General features: G+C 42.1%; 1 protein-coding gene across 1 annotated transcript in view; it reads right to left on the bottom strand.

The window, feature by feature from the left end:
* The window catches only part of TMEM132D (transmembrane protein 132D), an 885,684-nt gene that overhangs the window by 259,347 nt on the left and 605,378 nt on the right, over positions 1-20,959 (bottom strand). Inside the window, exon 4 of the mRNA XM_052654940.1 lies at positions 14,225-14,408. Within this exon, the coding sequence (XP_052510900.1) occupies positions 14,225-14,408 (184 nt within the window). The remainder of the gene's footprint in view (positions 1-14,224; positions 14,409-20,959) is intronic.

The following is a 20,959-nucleotide window of genomic DNA, read 5'->3' as shown; positions in this document are numbered from 1 at the left end:
TCCAACAACACAAGAGAAGACTCTACACATGGACATCACCAGATGGTCAACACCAAAATCAGATTGATTATATTCTTTGCAGTCAAAGATGGAGAAGCTCTATACAGTCAACAAAAACAAGACCAGGAGCTGACTGTGGCTCAGATCATGAACTCCTCATTACCAAATTCAGACTCAAATGGAAGAAAGTAGGGAAAACCGCTAGACCATTCAGGTATGACCTAAATCAAATCCCTTATGATTATACAGTGGAAGTGAGAAATAGATTTAAAGGCCTAGATCTGATAGATAGAGTGCCTGATGAACTATGGATGGAGGTTCATGACATTGTACAGGAGACAGGGATCAAGACCATCCCCATGGAAAAGAAATGCAAAAAAGCAAAATGGCTGTCTGGGGAGGCCTTACAAATGGCTGAGAAAAGAAGAGAAGTGAAAAGCAAAGGAGAAAAGGAAAGATATAAGCATCTGAATGCAGACTTCCAAAGAATAGCAAGAAGAGATAAGAAAGCCTTCTTCAGTGATCAATGCAAAGAAATAGAGGAAAACAACAGAATGGGAAAGACTAGAGATCTCTTCAAGAAAATTAGAGATACCAAGGGAACATTTCATGCAAAGATGGGCTTGATAAAGGACAGAAATGGTATGGACCTAACAGAAGCAGAAGATATTAAGAAGAGGTGGCAAGAATACATGGAAGAACTGTACAAAAGAGATCTTCACGACCCAGATAATCATGATGATGTGATCACTAATCTAGAGCCAGACATCTTGGAATGTGAAGTCAAGTGGGCCTTAGAAAGCATCACTACGAACAGAGCTAGTGGAGGTGATGGAATTCCAATGCAGCTGTTTCAAATCCTGAAAGATGATGCTGTGAAAGTGCTGCACTCAATATGCCAGCAAATTTGGAAAACTCAGCAGTGGCCACAGGACTTGAAACAGTCAGTTTTCATTCCAATCCCAAAGAAAGGCAATGCCAAAGAATGCTCAAACTACTGCACAATTGCACTCATCTCACATGCTAGTACAGTAATGCTCAAAATTCTCCAAGCCAGGCTTCAGCAATACATGAACCATGAGCTCCCTGATGTTCAAGCTGGTTTTAGAAAAGGCAGAGGAACCAGAGATCAAATTGCTAACATCCGCTGGATCATGGAAAAAGCAAGAGAGTTCTAGAAAAACATCTATTTCTGCTTTATTGACTATGCCAAAGCCTTTGACTGCGTGGATCCCAATAAAGTGTGGAAAATCCTGCAAGAGATGGGAATACCAGACCACCTGACCTGCCTCTTGAGGAATCTGTATGCAGGTCAGGAAGCGACAGTTAGAACTGGACATGGAACAACAGACTGGTTCCAAATAGGAAAAGGAGTACGTCAAGGCTGTATATTGTCACCCTGCTTATTTAACTTATATGCAGAGTGCATCATGAGAAACGCTGGACTGGAAGAAACACAAGCTGGAATCAAGATTGCCGGGAGAAATATCAATAACCTCAGATATGCAGATGACACCACCCTTATGGCAGAAAGTGAAGAGGAGCTAAGAAGCCTCTTGATGAAAGTGAAAGAGGAGAGCAAAAAAGTTGGCTTAAAGCTCAACATTCAGAAAACGAAGATCATGGCATCCGGTCCCATCGCTTCAAGGGAAATAGATGGGGAAACAGTAGAAACAGTGTCAGACTTTATTTTTTGGGCTCCAAAATCACTGCAGATGGTGAGTGCAGCCATGAAACTAAAAGACGCTTACTCCTTGGAAGAAAAGTTATGACCAACCTAGATAGCATATTGAAAAGCAGAGACATTATTTTGCCAACAAAGGTCGGTCTAGTCAAGGCAACGGTTTTTCCTGTGGTCATGTATGGATGTAAGAGTTGGACTGTGAAGAAGGCTGAGCGCCGAAGAATTGGTGCTTTTGAACTGTGGTGTTGGAGAAGACTCTTGAGAGTCCCTTGGACTGCAAGGAGATCCAACCAGTCCATTCTCAAGGAGATCAACCCTGGGATTTCTTTGGAAGGAATGATGCTAAAGCTGAAACTCCAGTACTTTGGCCACCTCATGCAAAGAGTTGACTCATTGGAAAAGACCCTGATGCTGGGAGGGATTGGGGGCAGGAGGAGAAGGGGATGACCGAGGATGAGATGGCTGGATGGCATCATGGACTCGATGGATGTGAGTCTGAGTGAACTCCGGGAGATGGTGATGGACAGGGAGGCCTGGCGTGCTGCGATTCATGGGGTCACAAAGAGTCGGACACGACTGAGTGACTGAACTGAACTAAACTGAACTGATCCAAACACACTCCTTATCTATGAGCAGTTTCTGATGGCTATACTGAGAAAGGACAGCCCAAGAACATCCACTTGTCTTCAATATCACCATCATCCTAGCCCAAGTCCTCATCGTTTTCCACCTGGACCATTAAAGGAGGCTCCAGTGTGATATTTCCATTTTCATTGTTACCCCCTCTTCCAAATTTGTTCTCCCCTTGGTGTTCAGAGTGATATTTTAAAAACAGATCATGAATCAGATGAGATTTAAACACAGAGAAATCAGAAATCCTACTGCACACATCATGCTGATAAGGCACCTACTCCAGTGTCTGCCTGCCCTGACCTCATCTCCCCATCTCACTGTTCTCCAGCTTCACTGGATGCTCTCTATTCTAAGGCTCATCAAGCTGGCCTTGCTTTGGGCTTTGGCATCTATTTCTCCTTCTGTCTGGAAAGCCAGCTCTTCTCAGATCTCTCCATTTGGGTCCTTTTTGGCAGCTCAAATATCACCCCTGCAGAGATGACCCTATCTCAAAGAGCTTGCCCAGCCAGTCCTTTTCCTTCCCAACCTTCTGTTCTATTTTCTCCTAAACATAGATCAGTTCTGAATTCAGCTTGATCAATTATTTTTTACTTATTTTTTAAATTGAACTATGCTTGGTTTGGGCTTCTCAGGTGGTACAAGTGGTAAAGAACCCTCCTGCCAGTGCAAGAGACATAAGAGACACGAGTGTGACCCCTGCATTGGGAAGATCCCCTGGAGGAGGGCATGGCAACCCATTCCAGTATTCTTGCCTGGAGAATCTCATGGACAGAGGAGCCTGGCGTGCTACAGTCCAAAGGATCTCAAAGAGTCGGATATGACTGAAGCAACTTAGCATGCATGCTTGGTTTACAAAGTTGTCTTAGTTTCAGGTATACAGCAAAGTAATTCAGTAATTCCGATACTGATATATAAATATAAAGAAAATGCATAAATATGTATATATTTATATATATTCTTTTTCATTATATGCAATTACAAGATATTGAATATTGTTTCCTGTGCTATACAGAAGGTCCTTGTTGTTTATCTGTTTGATATATAGCCCTGTGCGTATGTTAATCCCAAACTCCAAGTTTATCCCCCCTTCCCCTTTGGTAGTCATAAGTGTGTATTCTATGTCTGTGAGTCTATTTCAGTTTTATAAATATGTTCATCTGGATCATTTTTTTTAGATTCCACACATTAAGTGATATCATATGATATTTGTCCTTTTCTGCCTGACTCACTTCACTTAATATGATGTCTAGGTCAATCCATGTTGTTGCAAGAGCATTATTTCATTCTTTTTATGGCTGAGTAGTAGTAGTCCATTTATTAATACAATACGTACCACACTTCCTTTATCCATTCATCTCTTTATGGACATTTAGGTTGCTCCCATGTTTTGGCTATTGTGAATAGTGCTGCTATGAACATTGGGGTGCATGTGTCTTTTCAAATGACAGTTTTGTCTGGATGGATGCCCAGAACTGCTGGATCATATGGTACATTTTTTACCAGCCACCTCCCATGAGTGTGATGCATGCTCTGTTATCCCCTTCTCACAAAGGCCAGTGCCTGGCACATAGAGGGAAACTCAGGAAATGCTTCTTTAATGGACTGCATTTCTGGGGTACCTGCAAAATGAGTCACATCGTGAGCATTTGTTCACTGAGAACAACCACTTGTACAGTCTCTGGGGCTGTAATAACCACACGACTAAACAACAATAGCAGTAAGTCTCTCGATTTGTTTTGCACCATGTACCTTTAAAAGCACCGAGGTGCAGCCGCCACTGTCTCATTATAAATCACCTCTGGAGAGGACAGCTCATTAACGAGCATCAAAGGTAGCACAGTGGGCTGAAAAGAAAAGGCAGTGGCTTTGTGCGTAATAAATAATTCATTTTCAGATGACTTTTCCTATTTCAGTTAAGACTTCTCAATTTCATATTTTTACGAGTGCACATTCTTGCATTTGCATTTTCCAAAGATCTTTCCACATACTGAACTGATCAACAGCCTTAACTGTTTTCAGGTTGCAAGCACAGACTCTGCAGCCCATCTATCTAGAATCTAATTCCAGCTCAGTATCTCAACTGAATCGCTTGGCGCCATTCTTCAAACACTGCATACTTTTATCCATCTGTGAAATGGGCATAACAGTAGTCCAGACATCCCTGGTGATCCCAGTGATTAAGAATCTGCCTGCCATTGCAGGCGTGGACATGGGCTGAATCCCTGGTCCGGGAAGATCCCAAACCTGTGGGTCTTAGACTAAGCCCATGCACCCCAATTAATGAACCTGCGTGCTTAGAGCCTATGATTTGCAAAAAGAGAAGCCAGTGCAACGAGAAGCCCGCACATCACAACTAGAGGGCAGCAATGAAGACCCGGGGAGCCAAAAATAAACAATAAAATAAAAGTAAATAAAAATTTAAAAAGAGCAGTACCAACATCAGTGGGTCTCTTAGAATTGAATGAGTTAATCCCTGCAAGGAGGAACCTAGAGGCATACCTGGTACACAATAAACAGTAAGGACCTAGTATCATTATGACTGACGGTGTTTGGGGGCGTCATAGTGACTCAACAGACACACAAGGATAAGAGTGTGTCTTGGAGCAGAGATTTTTCTCAAGGCCTGTTGCAGCATCTTAATTTGCACTTGGTTGAGAAAGTATAAAAAGGAAAGCAGTGCTATGCCATCCAATGTGATTGAATTTTCAAAAAGTCTGAGGAAAACAACAGAGGGTATCTGGCATATTAATTAGCAGGCTGACACAGGAAAAGGATATCATGAAAAGTCAAATAAAAAAAGAGCCAAGAAATCTGCTTTGATGACAAAAATAAAAAGAAACTTCATTACTGGAGCCAGGAGAGAGAGCTTTTCTTCCATAATTTGGGAGCCTCATCTCAAGTTCAGATCTCAGAAGGTGACTGTCAGGGCACATGACCTGTGCTAAGTCTACAGTTGACAGGGGATGTACAAGCTGGTGTGACCCTACAAGACCCGCAGGGCTCTAGTGAGTAGTAAAACTGTTCTCCAGGCTTCTACTATGGGTGGTACCATGCCTTCAGCCAGGAACACAAATGTGAACAGGACACGGTGTAATAACAACCACAGTGTTCACAGGAGATCATCCAGGCAAGGTGGTGTGCAAGAAGATTAACTCCTGAAGATCCTAAAACCAGGGGAAGGTATGGGAGATGAAAGGGTAGTTCATTTGCTTTAAGGAGACAAATGTATTCAATTCAGGAAAGCTTACTTAAAATACATTTATTTCATCAGGAGCTTTACAATAGCAAATTATATGGTAATGTGCATGGGGGTAAGTTTTGTCTGTAAGGTTTACAGAAATGGAATTTCTGCTGAGTCCTGGATTTAGGACGACATGCCTTGATTGGTAAGATTTAAGAAGATGCAAATAAGATCAGGAGAGAAGAGATTATTTGATTACTTTCTTGAAATCCCCAAAATTGTAGAAGAAAGAACTCAGGCCTTAGTCAAATAAGAGAAGGATCTGGCTATGTCTAAACTGCATGGTTCCCTGGGACCTCCCTGGTGGTCCAGCGGCTCCCAATGCAGGGGGCCCAGATTCGGTCCCTGGTCAAGGAACTCGATCCCACATGCTCCAAATAAGAGTGTGTGTGTAGCAACTAAAGATCCTGCGTGCTGCAACTGAAACCCAGCACAACCAATATATAAATAATACAGTTTTTTAAATGGCTGCTACCTGCTCTTGTCTGGCTTATAAGGCCCTTAACTAAAGCAAACTCAAAAGAAGAAGGCATTTGGTTTGGATGTAAATGGTAAGTCAGGAGTGGCACCCTGGAGTCTCGCTCCTTCTACTTTGGAAGAGGGACCTGGAGATCAGAAGGATTTAGGTGGAGTTCAAACAATAAGATCCCATAAGGGAGGACTCTGAAGGTACCTAAAAGGACATCCTGAGTTTACGTCTTTCCAAGCATCTTGGGTACAGCTCTTGCTCCCAGTGGTGTGATCTCAACCAGCAAAAAGAACTGAAGAGTGTTTGAATTCCCCAACTTGATTGTCACCCTCACTGTGAGCAAGGAAAGTGTGCAGTAGTCACAGCAGAAGGTCCAATAAGAATCATGTCGGGCTGTGAAGAGCCAGGAGGACTCCCTGGAGGAGGTGGCAGGAGAAATGGGCTTATACAGAGAATTCTGAGTGATATCTGTTCTCCCATGAGTGTCATGTTTGAAGAAAGGTTTGCGACATATCAAATTGCACTTCATAAAGAGCACATGGCACATCTGACTCTGTTTTTGCTTAAACACTCTGTTGGCCTTCCCCAAGCATCTTCAGGGCTGGGTCTGGCAGACACATCTGTACTCTTCTGTCATCTTATGTAAATGCCATGGAACGTCACCATCACCAAGTCACTTTGGATTATTTTCAAGGATAACTGCCTGTCCAGATGGTATCTCGTGATTAATTTTTATCTAAAGTTCTAACTCAATTCTAATAACTAAAATTCAGGGACTTCCCTGGTGGTCCAGTGGCTAATACTTCACGCTCCCAATGCAGGGGGCACGGGTTCAATCCCTGGCCTGGGAACTAGATCCCACATGCCGCAATTAAGAGTTTGCAAGCCGCAACTAAAGATTTCACATGCCTCAATGGAGATCAAAGATCTCATGTGCCACAACTAAGACACGGTGTAGTCAAATAAATAAATAAATATTAAAAAAATAAAATTCAGTGGTCAAGGCTGAGACACAGCAAAATCAGAAACATCAGAAGCTCAGCATTAAGAGGAGGGTGTGCCCTTAAAATCCAGAGGAGATCTGAGTCACCCACATCCATCCTACATTCAGAACAGCCATCACAGTTATGGTACCCAAATAGCTACCGCCCAGCATGAATGAAAACATTGTTTTATATTAAAGTAAAGAACACATGTTAATAGCTTTGAAAGGATATTCAACTAACTGATACGGCATTCAAATTGATGAATATCAGTCTCATCATCTTTGAATCCCCACAGAAGCTCAAAACAGTTGTTTTAGCCAAAACACAGGAGGCAGATAGGAGAGAATGATAAAGAACCTTGAGAAACTGGGTTCCCACTCCCCACCCCTGGAAGAATATTTTCTGATAAGAAATGCAAGAAATGGAAGAAATGCAAACATGCTCCCTAGAACCCGATGATGACATGCAGTTACAGACAAGCACTAATTGGATTAACGGCAATGCTCATTTAATGACCTTTTCTTCAGAATTTTCTCCCAAAGGACAAAAAAAAAAAAAAAAAAATAGATTTACTCATGAGATAGTAAGGGATCATTTACTGAACAGAAAAAAGAATACTGTAATAACAGAGAGATACACGAATGGATTTAGGAAAAAGAAATACACAGGTTTTAAGGCCATAGACATCAGGAAAAAATATGCAAAATATTGAGAAAGAAATAAGCGTCTTTTGGAAACTGAACTTTGAATGGAAGGGCTTAACTGGGCATCATCTCAAAGCTTTCCTGGAGATGAAGTTACACATCTCAGAAAGAACAGAGGGGCCATGTGCTCACCCCATGTGTACAGGGAGTCACAGCTGCATTTACTTTTAGCATTGTTTTCTGAAGATTATAGTCCTACCTATTCAAATATGCTGTGGGGGGACATTTTAATATTTGGAGGTTTTACAAGAACACAAAAAACAGACACGATTTTTCCTCTTGGTTACAAGAGAAAAAGATTTCTACTATGGAAAAGATCAGTAGATTTGACTGCACAAAAATTAAACATATACCCACAAACTTCTGCATGCTATAATATATACAGTAAGTGACACCAGAAGACAAATGGTAAACTGGGAGGAATATTTACAGCGCTACTATCAAAAGGCATGAAAACAGAAAGTAGAAGGAGCTTCTAACAGCTGGGAGGGGGGTGGGTGCGGGGCTAGTGTTCAGTGAGTTGCCAGATGAAAATATTCTGAAGATCTGTTGCACAACAGTGAAAATATTTAACACTAATAAACTGGACAGTTAAAAGAGACTGGGGTTTCCAGGTGGTGCTAGTGGCACAGAAGCTGTCTGCTAATGGTGGGGACATAAGAGATGCAGTCTGTGGGTCCCCTGGAGGAGGGCAGTTTGGTGGCTTTTATAAAAAAAATATTATAGTACTGCAAATTTTTTGGTTCCCATCCTTTGATTCAAATGTATTTCTAAAAGTTTATCAGAGATGTGGGCAAAGAATTGAGGGTGAAAATATAGACCACAGGAAATTTTATAATAGAAAATCTTTTTAAAAAAACATTTTAGGTTTTTGTGGTACTATCATATAATCACTGCAGATGGTGATTGCAACCATGAAATTAAAAGACGCTCCTTGGAAGTAAAGTGATGACAAACCTAGATAGTGTATTAAAAAAGCAGAGATTTCACTTGGCCAACAAAGGTCTATATTGTCAAAGCTATGGTTTTTCCAGTAGTCATGTATGGATGTGAGAGCTGGACATGAAGGCTGGGTGCCGAAGAATTGATGCTTTCATACTGTGGTGCTGGAGAAGATTCTTGAGAGTCCCTTGGACAGCAGGGAGATCAAACCAGTCAATCATAAAGGAAATCAACCCTGAATCTTCATTGGGAGGACTGATGCTGAAGCTCCAACACTTTGGCTACCAGATGCCAAGACCTGACTCACTAGAAACGACCCTGATGCTGGGAAAGACTGAAGGCAGAAGCAGAAGGTGACAGCAGGGTATGAGATGGTTAGACAGCATCACTGACTCAATGGACATGAACTGGAGCAAACTCTTGGAGGTAGTGGAGGACAGAGGAGCCTGGAATGCCACAGTCCATGGGACTGCAAAGAGTCTGACATGACTTAGACACTGAACAACAACAATCATATATAGGGAACTTTGGGGTTGGGTCTAAAATCAGACTCATCTTTCCCCCCAGATCCTTCCTTCACACCTATAACCAATGTGTTGAAAAGTCCCATCATTCACCTGCTAAGATGCACCCTAAAATGGCCTACCTCTGCGTCTCTCCACGGAGATCACCACAGTCCACTGGAGTGGTCCAGAATAACCTCAGTGTCTCCCCATTATACAGCTATATATATACACTCCCCATATTCATTTTCACCAAATATATCTATAGCGGGACACAGGGGCTCCCGTGATAAGACTCACTCTCCCAGCCTCCCTTGCTCTGGACATGATCACTCGGCTGAGTTCATGGGCTGATGGGATGGGAGCGGAGGTGGTGGATTCAGAGAAGGGTCGTGTCCTTGGTGGAGAGGGGCACACCTCCCCTTGCACCCTGTCCTAGTCCTGTTGGCTGCCACATGGACACGTCTGTTATTAATCTGGGGCCATGTGGATAAGGTCAGTGTCTTTGGAGTCACTTGGCAAGAGGATAGCAGGATGCTATGTTCTACCCCTTGGGGCCACCTGGTAACGCTGCTCACATTCAGATGGGAGAGGTGGGGACAAGCAAACGCCACGTTTCTTAAGTCACGGTTATTTTACGGCAGCCAAAGGAGTCCGCTCTGATGTCCCCTTACTCTCCCAAATCCATTCTTTACACACAGCCAAAGTGTTTTCTAAAAACATTCATTAGCACAGCGGCTGCTGTGCTGAAAGCCTTTCAGTGACTCCCTATCACGTTGAAATATCCACCTCTGTACTCTAGCTTACAAGCCTCCATGTGACCTTGAGCTCAACTCAAAGGGTTCTCTCCTCATGGACTCATTACGGTCCAGGTGAGCTGGCCTTCCTTCTGTCTCTAACATCTCAAAAAAAAGGTAAGTGATATCATACGGTACGTGTCTTTCCCTTTCTGGCTTACTTGACTTAGCGTGATAATCTCTGTGTGCATCTATGTTGCTGCAAATGGCATCACTTCACTCTTTTTTATGGCCGAGTAGCATTCCACTGTAGGTATGGATCACTTCTTCTCTATGCGCTCACCTGTGGACGGACATTCAGGCTGTTTCCATGCCTTGGCTGTTGTGAATAGTGTTGCTGTGAACATAGTGGGGGGCGGGGGGCGTGTATCTTTTTGAATTATAGTTTTTTCTGGTTTTATTTCCAGGAGTGAGACTGTTGGGTCTGGCACAAATGAACCTATCTATAAAACAGAAACAGACTCACAGACATACAGCACAGACTTGTGGTTGCTAAGGGGGATGTAGGGGAGGAGAAGGGGTGGACTGGGACTTTGGGATTGGTAGATGCAAAGTACTGCATTTAGAATGGATAAACAATAAGGTTCTCCTGTACAGCACAGGGAACTATATTCAACATCCTGTCACAAGCTATAATGGAAAAGAATATAAAAAGAACGCCTGTATGTATGTAACTGAGTCACTTTGCTGTGCAGCAGAGATTGGCACAACACTGTCAATCAAACAAACCTCAATAAAAAAGAATATGTGGCACAAATGAGTAGATGACAGAATGATATCCGATTTAAATACCTCTCAACAAACACATCATGAACAAAAATAAAGTAAAAATGAAAATATACAGCAAAAGGTCCATTTAATGACAACTCCCCTAAAAACAAGTAAAGTTTTTTCCAGTCAAGTCAAAGGTGAAATGATGCAACTTTCTCTGGAAAAGGGACTCAAAACACTCCAAATAGGAAAGACTGGGGAGTCAGGACCGTGAAGACTTTTAAGTTCCAGAGGAAGATGCTCACAAGATACTAGCGTAAAACTCCTCAGACCACATATGTTTGAAAGCAATTTTAATGCAACTCATTGACTTCCATTCAAGAATTAGAGAGCATCCCCCAATATTCAGAGCAGCACTATTCACAATAGCCAAGACATGGAAACAACCTAAGTGTCCAACCACAGATGAGTAGATAAAGAAGATTGATGTATATAAACAAAAGAATATGCCTCAGCCACAAAAAAGAACCGAATTTTGCCATTTGCAGCAACACGGAAGAACTTGGAAGGCATTACACTAAATGAAATAAGTCAGACAGAGAAAGACGTATATTGTATGATGTCACTTATATGTGGAATCTAAAACAATACGACAGACTAGTGAATATAACAAAAAAGAAGCAGACTCACAGATCTAGAGAACAAACTAGGGTACCAGTTGGGAGAGGTGGTGAACAGGTGATATAGGGGTAAGAGAGAGGGAGGTACGAAGTATTGGCTGTAAGGTAGGCTCAAAGACTTACTGTTACAACATGGGGAATATAGCTGATACTTTGTAATAACTGTAAATGGAGTGTAAGTGTTTAAAATTGTTTAAAAAAGAAAATAATCATGAGCATCTACACACTGCCTAGCACTCTTCTTATCTTGGGAAACATGGGGACTGGGAACATTCACTTTCCTGCAAGACTTTACAACATAATTGCTAGGGAATTATTTATCTTTTGCATTTAGTAACTAAGTGATTGTATTAAGAGCAAACATTTATTGTATGTTTGACTTCACTGGGCACTCTTCCAGGGCCTCTTGAATTATCACCGTCTCTTACATCAACCTTATGAGTATTATCTCTTTCACCCTTCGTAGATGAGGAAACTGAGCCAGAGTGAAATTAAGCAAGGATGCATAGCTAATAATGGCAACTCACTCCAGTGTTCTTGCCTGGAGCATCCCAGGGACAGAGAAGCCTGATGGGCTACAGTCCATGGGGTTGCAGACAGTCGGACACAACTGAGCAACTAAAGAACAACAAGAGCTGGTAAGAGGAGACTAAGATATACGTATATTTTATTTTGCTTCCCAGGAGGCTCATAAAGATGCACACAGAATGGAAAACAGGTGCCAGGATGAGGTACCCCTCTGAGCCTCAGTTTCGTCATCTGGAAATGGAGAAGGATTGTTTCAAATCCTGCTCATTGCCTTGCAATATTTAATCTCTTGTTGTTTCCTTGTAACAGAACCTGAGCAAATGTGCCATGCTAAAAAGTAGACTTCCAACTAAGTATGCCCATATAACCAAGTTCTTGTTCATTGGATACACACAGAAATATTGGCTTCTTATGACCACTTCTTGAAAGGGAAAAGGAATGGATCCTATTCTATATCTCTTCCTTTTTCTGGCTGGCAGAATACGGATATGCTGGCTGGCATCCCAGCAGCCATTTTGGACCACAAGGTAACCATAAGGATAGAACGTATGCCTTTGACTGCTGAAGCAGAAATAAAGATGAAGACTGAGTCTCAGATAGCATGGGGCAAAGTACCAGCCCTGCACTACAAACCTTAAGAGTTCTTTTACATGAAGGAAAAACACACTTGTATTAAAGTGACTACTGGCCAGGGTAAAGTGGAGTGAGTAGGGAGGGCAGGTTAGGGCTTGTTTTCAGCCAAACGCAATTCCTAACTGATAAAAACTGAGATTCTTCTAGCTCTGCCATTACACACACTTCTACAATTACATGTATCGTAGCCAGAAAGGGTGATGCAAGGTGAGAACAGTTTGAGAGACCAGGAGAGGACAGAAAGTGGATTCATGTGAGCAGGGATTCACGTAGGTTATGAAGAACAGTGGGGTCTGAAACAGGCTGACAGTCTCGGCAGAAGAAATGCTGAACTCGGGAAACCAAGCAGACTGTCTGATGCTGAGCCAAGCAACAGGAGCCGTGCAGTGTATGGCTAACAGCTCATCAGACTAAAGGTGTTGAAAAGGGGAACAAATTCAAATAATTACTTATTCAAGACAAACGGTCTTGCCGTTGCCGGTAACAGAACCACTAACAGCCTAAACGAAGGAGCGCTGCTGTCACATATGAAATAATGTACCAGGGGAGATTTGGAGCCTTTAAAATATAATAAAAGAAATAGTTAATAAGAGCCCTTATCAACTGAAGGACCCCAACACCTTTACATCGCCTAGTGAACAGTATAATAACCAACTTAGTGTCACTAGGCAACTGTCCATGTTACCTTGTATTGAAAGATTGATTCTTGACATCCTTTCATGGCCCCATAGTAACACTTGTCAGTAATTCCTAATAGATGGTGAGAGGGAGACATGAGGCTGTCAGTCCTTCACTTCCATCAGTAAAAGTACTTTTGTAACATGAGGAAGCTCAAAGTACTCTCAGCAGACTCTCAATCCCAAGCATTTGCACTGTGATAACTCACATTAGGAAAATGTATTATTCTTTTGTAGAGAGACCCTGGCAAAAGGGGAGGCTAGACAAGGCATCAGTGTGTTTGTTGAGGTCAACCTGGGTGTTTCTTCCCACATGCAATGTGGCCCATTGCATAGCAACCAGGGGGCAGGTCCTACCTAAGGATGAAAACCCATCTGTGTTCCACAAATCCGAGGAAACACATGGACTGACTTAGGACCTAAATCTTTTACAAGTTACAAATAGATGGCCTGTGAACGGATTATAGCTAACCCTTTCCTAGACAAGCTTGATTTAAAATAAAATTAGCTCTAACAAGGAGTTGACGGTTCACACTAAAACTATACGGGTGTTTTCTGTTGAAAAGTCAGCATGTCTTAAGAATTCAGAGTTTTCCTTGGCTTTCCTGCATGGCTTTCCTTGAATTTCCTGCATGGCTTTCCTGTTGGCTAGGCCTTTTCACTGGGTAGGTGTTTGTCAAGTCACTTGTAACCTTTTACTCAGATGCTGGATCTGTTTGGTCTCTGCAGGTATACATGTTTAAGATCCTTGACTAGTCTCCAGTGTATCATACAAACATCTTGATAAAATCATCAGTACTTTTCTTATAGTGGAAGACCCAAATCTAATGCCTGGATTTTGATTATTTTCTAAATAATATTTTAAAGATATATATGAGTATGTGTTTAGAATCAGCAATTTGCAGTAACTTTGTCAGCTTTCCCTGACCCTGGCTCTGGGCTCACTGACATTTTCCCAGTGTGTTTAGGTCATGTGTGTGATGCTTTGCCTTTCCCTGAGGTCTGTATTAATAGCCCAGGGCAGGGACTTTCTTACCATGGCCAATGGGATGACTCCGATCAAGTCTTTCTGACTCACGTAGATCTTGGAGACACCCAAGTCAGATGTGATGTCTCCTGGATATTCAACCTGCCACGTGACAAGCTGCGTGGCCGGCGGGTCACTGGGTTCTTCGATTTCTACGTCGATCTGCATGACTTCATAGGAGGCACCACTTGCACTGGACAGAAGGAGAGAGAAGGACAGAACAACACTGAGGGCTGGGTGGGCGTGCCTGGCAGGCAATAGACAATTTCCACGCGCACTTATACTATCGTTCCAAGAGTCTGTCGGAAAAGCAATCTTCAATGACCATGGACGGATGAATGGACAAAGAAGATTCGATATATGCACATATATAATCTACATGATATATACACATATTTACATATAATAGAAAATTACTCAGTCATAAAAAATGAAATAAATGCTATTTGCAGCAATGCGGATGGACCTAAAGATTATTATACTAAGTGAAATATGTCAAAGACAAATATCATATGATATCATTTATATGTGAAATCTAAAAAAAAGATATAAATGAACTTGTTTACAAAACAGAAATAGACTCACTGACATAAAAAACAAACTTATAGTCACCAAAGGGAAAGGGGTAGGGGAGGGAGGAGAGATAAATTAGGAGATTTGAGATTAACAGGTACACACTACTATATATATGATAGATAACTAACATGGATTTACTGTATAGCACAGGGAACTATATTCAGTATCATGTAATAATCTATAACGGAAAATAATCTGAAAAGAATAGATACATATATAACTTAATCACTTTGTTGAACACCTGAAACTAATACAACATTGTAAATCAACTATATACCAATGAAAAAACAAAGGAAAAAAAAGATATTCAATATCCAAAAGAACAGCCTTTAAGAAGATTCACAGCCTTGGCCTGGCCTTAAACACCACTGCTCAAGCTTCCCAACCCTTGTTTCTTGTGAGCCGCTCAGAGTCCCCAGAACAGGGGTTTGTGGATGACTACATGAAGTGCTGATTGAATTTCCTAAATCTTTCTTCCCTGAGCTCCATCTCGGAGGACGGGATTCTTTCTCCCACTCCCAGAAATCTCTTTGCTGCCTATATTGGATTTTCCAAAGCCACAGTCCCTTCAAGTTGGATGCACAGAATTTTAAAGGTGTTTGAGGGTGATGTGGCTTTTTATTTCTGGTGGGAATGAGAAAGAAGTGCAGAGAATCAGAGATGAGCCACGAACAGAAGACTGGGGCTGTGGGACCCACATGGATGAGCAAGGAGAAGTAGCCAGATGTTACCTGGAAACAGGAGTGATTATGACAATGATTAGTTTTCGGACGTCTTGGGTTTTCTGTAAACACGTATCTGAAGATGAATTCAAGTCAGAATATCAGGATGATTTTTTTCAGCTATGTTGGTTAGTTTAATTCCCTGGCTACCTCTTCTTCGTTTTTATAGTCAGCTTTTATAAAACGTCTGGTTTTCTAAGTGACAGGAGAAAAAGATGCAGGTGTGGTGCCAACCACTCCCCGAGGGAAGATGTGAAGAAATACAGGTGAGGGTTCACCAAGGAGGCAGCAAGGAGAGGTGCTTTTTAACCCTATGTGACCAAAGCCACTTCCCCCTATCAGATCTGTCTCTAGAGACTGGAATTTCACGTAATTGCAAAAATGATCACTGACCTTGACATTTAAGAGGACAAAAATTGGCCTTTAAGATATGAAAAAGCTATTGAAATATTTATCATACCATCAGACCTATGCAAATGTATCAATAAGAAGCTCGGAGATAAATGGTGGGGAATTTGGAACACGGGGAGGAGGAGGGCAAGAAAGAGAAGGAAGATCAGAAGATCTTCCCAAAGAGAGAGCACCAGTCAGAGAGGTAAACTCCCTGCATGAGCAGCGGCCTCTCGCATGGAACAGGAGTAGCTACAGTGAACCGTGGGCAATGGTGAGAACAAAATGGCACTGGCTTTTATTTTATGTAATTAGTTAATTTATTCTTCATTTAAATTTTCTAGTTTTCATTGGAGTATCATTGATGAACAATGTTGTGTTAGTTTCAGGTGTACAGCAAAGTGAATCAGTTATAAATCCATAATTTGAAAAGATACAAGCACTCCAGTGTTCAGAGCAGCACTTTGCACAAGAGACAAAACACGGAAACAACATAAATGCCCGTTCATCACTGACAGATGAATGGATACGTGTGCATATATACAGTGGACTATTACTCAGCTGTAAAAAAAGAACAAAACAATGCCATGGCAGCAATATGGATAGACCTAGAGAAGGCGATGGCACCCCACTCCAGTGCTCTTGCCTAGGAAATCCCACGGACGGAGGAGCCTGCTAGGCTGCAGTCCATGGTGTCGCGAAGAGTCAGACATGACTGAGCGACTTCCCTTTCACTTTTCACTTTCATGCATTGGAGAAGGAAATGGCATCCCACTCCAGTGCTCTTGCCTGGGAAATCCCATGGACGGAGGAGCCTGCTAGGCTGCAGTCCATGGGGTCGTGAAGAGTCAGACACGACTGAGCGACTTCCCTTTCACTTTTCACTTTCATGCATTGGAGAAGGAAATGGCAACCCACTCCAGTGTTCTTGCCTGGAGAATCCCAGGGATGGGGGAACCTGGTGGGCTGTTGTCTATGGGGTCGCACAGTCAGACAGGACTGAAGCGACTTAGCAGCAGCAGCAGCAGCAGAGATGATCATACTAAGTGAAGTAAGTCAGAGAAAGACAAACATGTATTAGTTATATGAGGAATCTAAAAAAAATGTTACCAATGAACTTATTTACAAAAGAGACTAGCACCTGATTTTTAAATCCTACAAGAATCACTCTCTCTTGGCTTCTGAAAGAAAGAGGTTGAACTCTTTAAGAAACAAGTGGCAGTGATAAGAATTAGAAACAAATTGTGTCAGCCACTGTGGATTGATACCCTGTGTAGATTTCTTTTCCTAAGACACATGCCATTGCCTTTTTGGAACTCTGAACGACAGTTTCCACAAGCACAGGAAACTTGGGAAAGTGATACTAGAATGAATCTTGGTTTTTATATTTGGAATTTGCAAGCATTCCAGTATTCCTCTCCCATTCATGAAATGGGATAATCCTTCTTTTGGCTGTTCTGAGCTTTGCCTTCTATGTTTAGTCATAAGGAAAGGGAAATTCACAGAGCAGAACTGGTAAAAGTTGAATTCAGAAACTCAACTCCACAATGCAGGCCCGTGGAAATTCCTTCAGATTAGTAATTTCTTGTATGCAGTATCGTGACCCTGCTCCATACTTCTTACACTGTTCTCTTTTTTCCCCCCCTTCCAGGTGCCCTAACCTCAACAAAACTGAACAATTTCAGATTCCACTGGAATATGGGACTTTTCTTACCGCCACATCCCCACATTTTACTCACAGAGTTCACTTTATCAGAAATACCTTTATAAATCTCTCCATGTGGTCAAATTCTTCCCATTCTGCAAGACCCATCTAAAATAACATCAGCAATATATATGTATTTTTTTTACTTATTGGGATATCGTTGTTTTACAATGTTGTGTTATTTTCTGCTGTTCAATGAACTGAATCAGCTGTAAGTATACATACACTCCCTCCTTCTTGGATTTCCCTCCCACCACCCCCTCATCTTACCATCTAAGGCACCACAGAGCACCAAGCTGAGCTCCCTATACTACATGGTAGCATATAATGCCATCTATTTTATACATGGTGGTGCATATATGTCAGTCTCAGTCTCCCAATCCATCCCACCCCCTTCCCCCAGCCCCACGTTCATCCACCCATTCTCTAGGTCTGCATCTCTATTCCTGCTCTGAAAATAAGTTCATCTGTGCCATTTTTCTAGACTCCACATATATGCACTGAAGATTTTTCTCTTTTGGACTTACTTCATTCTATATGACAGACGCTAGGTCTATCTAGAATGAAATGACCCAATTTCATTCTTTTTCATGGCTGAGTAATATTCCACTGCATTATGTACCACATCTTTATCCATTCTCCAAAGAAGACATGTGGATGGCCAAGCAGCACAGGCAAAGATGTTCAATATCACTAATTATTAGAGAAATGCAGATCAAAACTACAATGAGGTACCATTCCACACTGGTCAGAATAACAATAATGTTGAAAGTGCTCTATTTGCGTCTTCTAATTTTACTCCTTCAGTAATCTTGCACCGTTCTCCTATCAAGTCTGACTTTCTCTTTGCCCTTAGATCCCTTGCCTGGCCAAAGGATAAAGCAAACAGTTTCTTTTGAACTAACTTTCCTCTCTTTGATTTGCTGATGAAAACAACCTAGGTTGGAAACTCTTAACCTGGCAGCCGGAGCAAACTCTAGGAAGGTCATGTATTCTGAAATGGTGTGTTTTTCTTGAATGATTCCTTCGCATGCAGGAGCTTCTCAGTATTTCTGAGGCACTGGGGTGTGTACCAGGTCCTTGAAAGTTTTCTCTGTAAATTCTGCATATGGTGATCTAGCTTTGGAAGAACTCATCTGTGTGTCTTAGCAAATCACTGGAAATTTGAATTTTAATAACTTTTTGGAAATATTTAGCACTTGAGAATTTCCAGAACTTTTCCATACTTGGCAATATTTATCAGTTCTTCATGTTTAACTGGAAAGCTAAGGACTGTACCTTTGCAGTGAGAGTGTTTGGGTTTTAGCCTGAAATACTTTGAAAAGAGTAGTCATCCTTAGCCTGTTTCCAGAGTGCCTAGCGCAGAGGACAACACCTGGTATCTACTGTGTTATAGGAGACAGACAAAGTATTGTGAAGTAGAAGCTTATGAAATATGTCTGCATATATCATATGCATTGTTTCTCCACTTTACCCAGGGATTAGAAATACCTGGGGAGAACTTCACAAATAAACTAATGACCAGGCAACACTCCGAGTTCTGATTGTTTCTGAGTGGGGTAAGGCACAGATTTTTTCTTTTCTCTTCTCCTTTTTTACTTTGTCATTTCCCTTTCTTTCTCTTTCTTTCCTTCCTTCTTTCTTCTCCTCCTTCACTCCTTTCCCTCCCCTTCCTCCTTCTTCTCTCTTTCCCCTCCCCTTCCTTCCTTCCATCCTTGCTTCCATCTTTCTCTCTTTTCTTTTATCCAGGCCATGCTATTATGCCACCAGATCATGAGCAACTATGTTAGAAGTTTTAAAATTTAATTATATGGATACCCACAATCTTGGAAGTACTTTGTATATAATGGTATTTGAAATGGAATGTCCTAACTGAGCACATTTGGGAAATATGGTCAGTAAAATCTATGAAGACACAGATGAACCAAGAAGAAGAAACATTCAGGGTTTCCGATGTCCATCAGTGAGAGAATGAGGAAGGAAGAGAACAGAGCTCCAGGCAAGGGTGCCTGGGGGTCTGGAGCAGCGTAAAGCGTTCAGATGCCACTTTCAGTGGCCCTAGACCCAGCCCAACCCATTGTGCCTCCTTCTCCTTCCCTCAATGTTAGCCGCTCAGTTGTGTCTGACATTCTGTGAAACCATACACTGTAACTTGCCAGGTTCCTCTGTCCATGCAATTCTCCAGGCAAGAAAATTGGAATGGATAGCCACTCCCTTCTGCAGGGGATCTTCCTGATTCAGGGATCAAACCCAGGGCTCCTGCATTGTAGACAGATTCTTTACCACCACCAGGGAAGCTCCCTCCCTGCAGAGACCAAGTTTAGCAACAGGGATGGGCAATGCTTTATGTGTGAACTCCATCTGGAAGGCAGTATCACTGTCGAGTTTGAGCAGAGTTTGCATGGAAGACAGTGCAGTCACCTGTGGAGAGGCTCAGTTCTGGATCACGGACCTCAGAGCACTGTGGGCATGGAGCTGCCTGCAGGTTTAGATTCTTCCACTGGTGTGGCTCCTACCAGCCCAGGAAGCCAAGAGCCACCTTCCTGCCCTGTCTTGCTTGCAGCTGTCCTTTGCACACAAGACAGAAATGGAAGCAGCAGTGTGGTAATGCACCCTCTCAGGGACTTCTCAGATCCCTACTGACTGGTTCCACCTCGGTTGGCTTGGAGGCATCTCTTAATAGTTCTCTTCCATAGAGAAGTTGAATAATATATCCTTGATTTGAGGAACTCTTCTTATTTGCCCATAGCTTCCCCCTACATGGGCCACTTGGTGCATTGGGTTCAAAATCTCAGCCTTTAATTTCTTAATTTTTAAAAAGTTTTATTTATTTATTTTTGGCTGTGTTTGGTCTTCACTGTCACACTCGGGCTTTCTTTAGTTGCGGCGAGTGGGGGCTACTCTTTGTTGCAATGCACAGACTTCTCATTGCAGAGGCTTCTCTGGTTGCAGAGGCTTCTCTGGTTGCAGAGCTTGGGTTCTAGTGCATGGGCCCAGTAGTTCTGGTGCATGGTTTAGTTTCCCCTCGGCATGTGGGATCTTCATAGACCAGGGATCAAATCCTTGGCAGATGGATTCTTCACCATTGGATCACCAGGCAAGTCCCCAAATCTAAGCCTAGCTAAGCAATAAGGACCCACTGTGTAGCACAGGGACTGATATCCACTATCTTGTAATAACCTCTAATGGAATCTAATTTGAAAAACATTGAATCGCTATGCCGTACACCTGATACCAACATATTGTAAATCAACCATACTTTAATAAAAATCTAAGTGTTTTTCACCTTTAAATAAAGACACATGGTTGTTGACATAGTCTGTTGTTGTTCAGTTGCTAAGTTGTGTCTGA

The sequence above is a fragment of the Budorcas taxicolor genome, chromosome 17 (assembly GCF_023091745.1).
Source record: "Budorcas taxicolor isolate Tak-1 chromosome 17, Takin1.1, whole genome shotgun sequence".
Taxonomy (NCBI): domain Eukaryota; kingdom Metazoa; phylum Chordata; class Mammalia; order Artiodactyla; family Bovidae; genus Budorcas; species Budorcas taxicolor.
The sequence above is the reverse complement of the archived record's forward strand: the minus strand, read 5'-3'. Positions and strand labels throughout refer to the sequence as shown.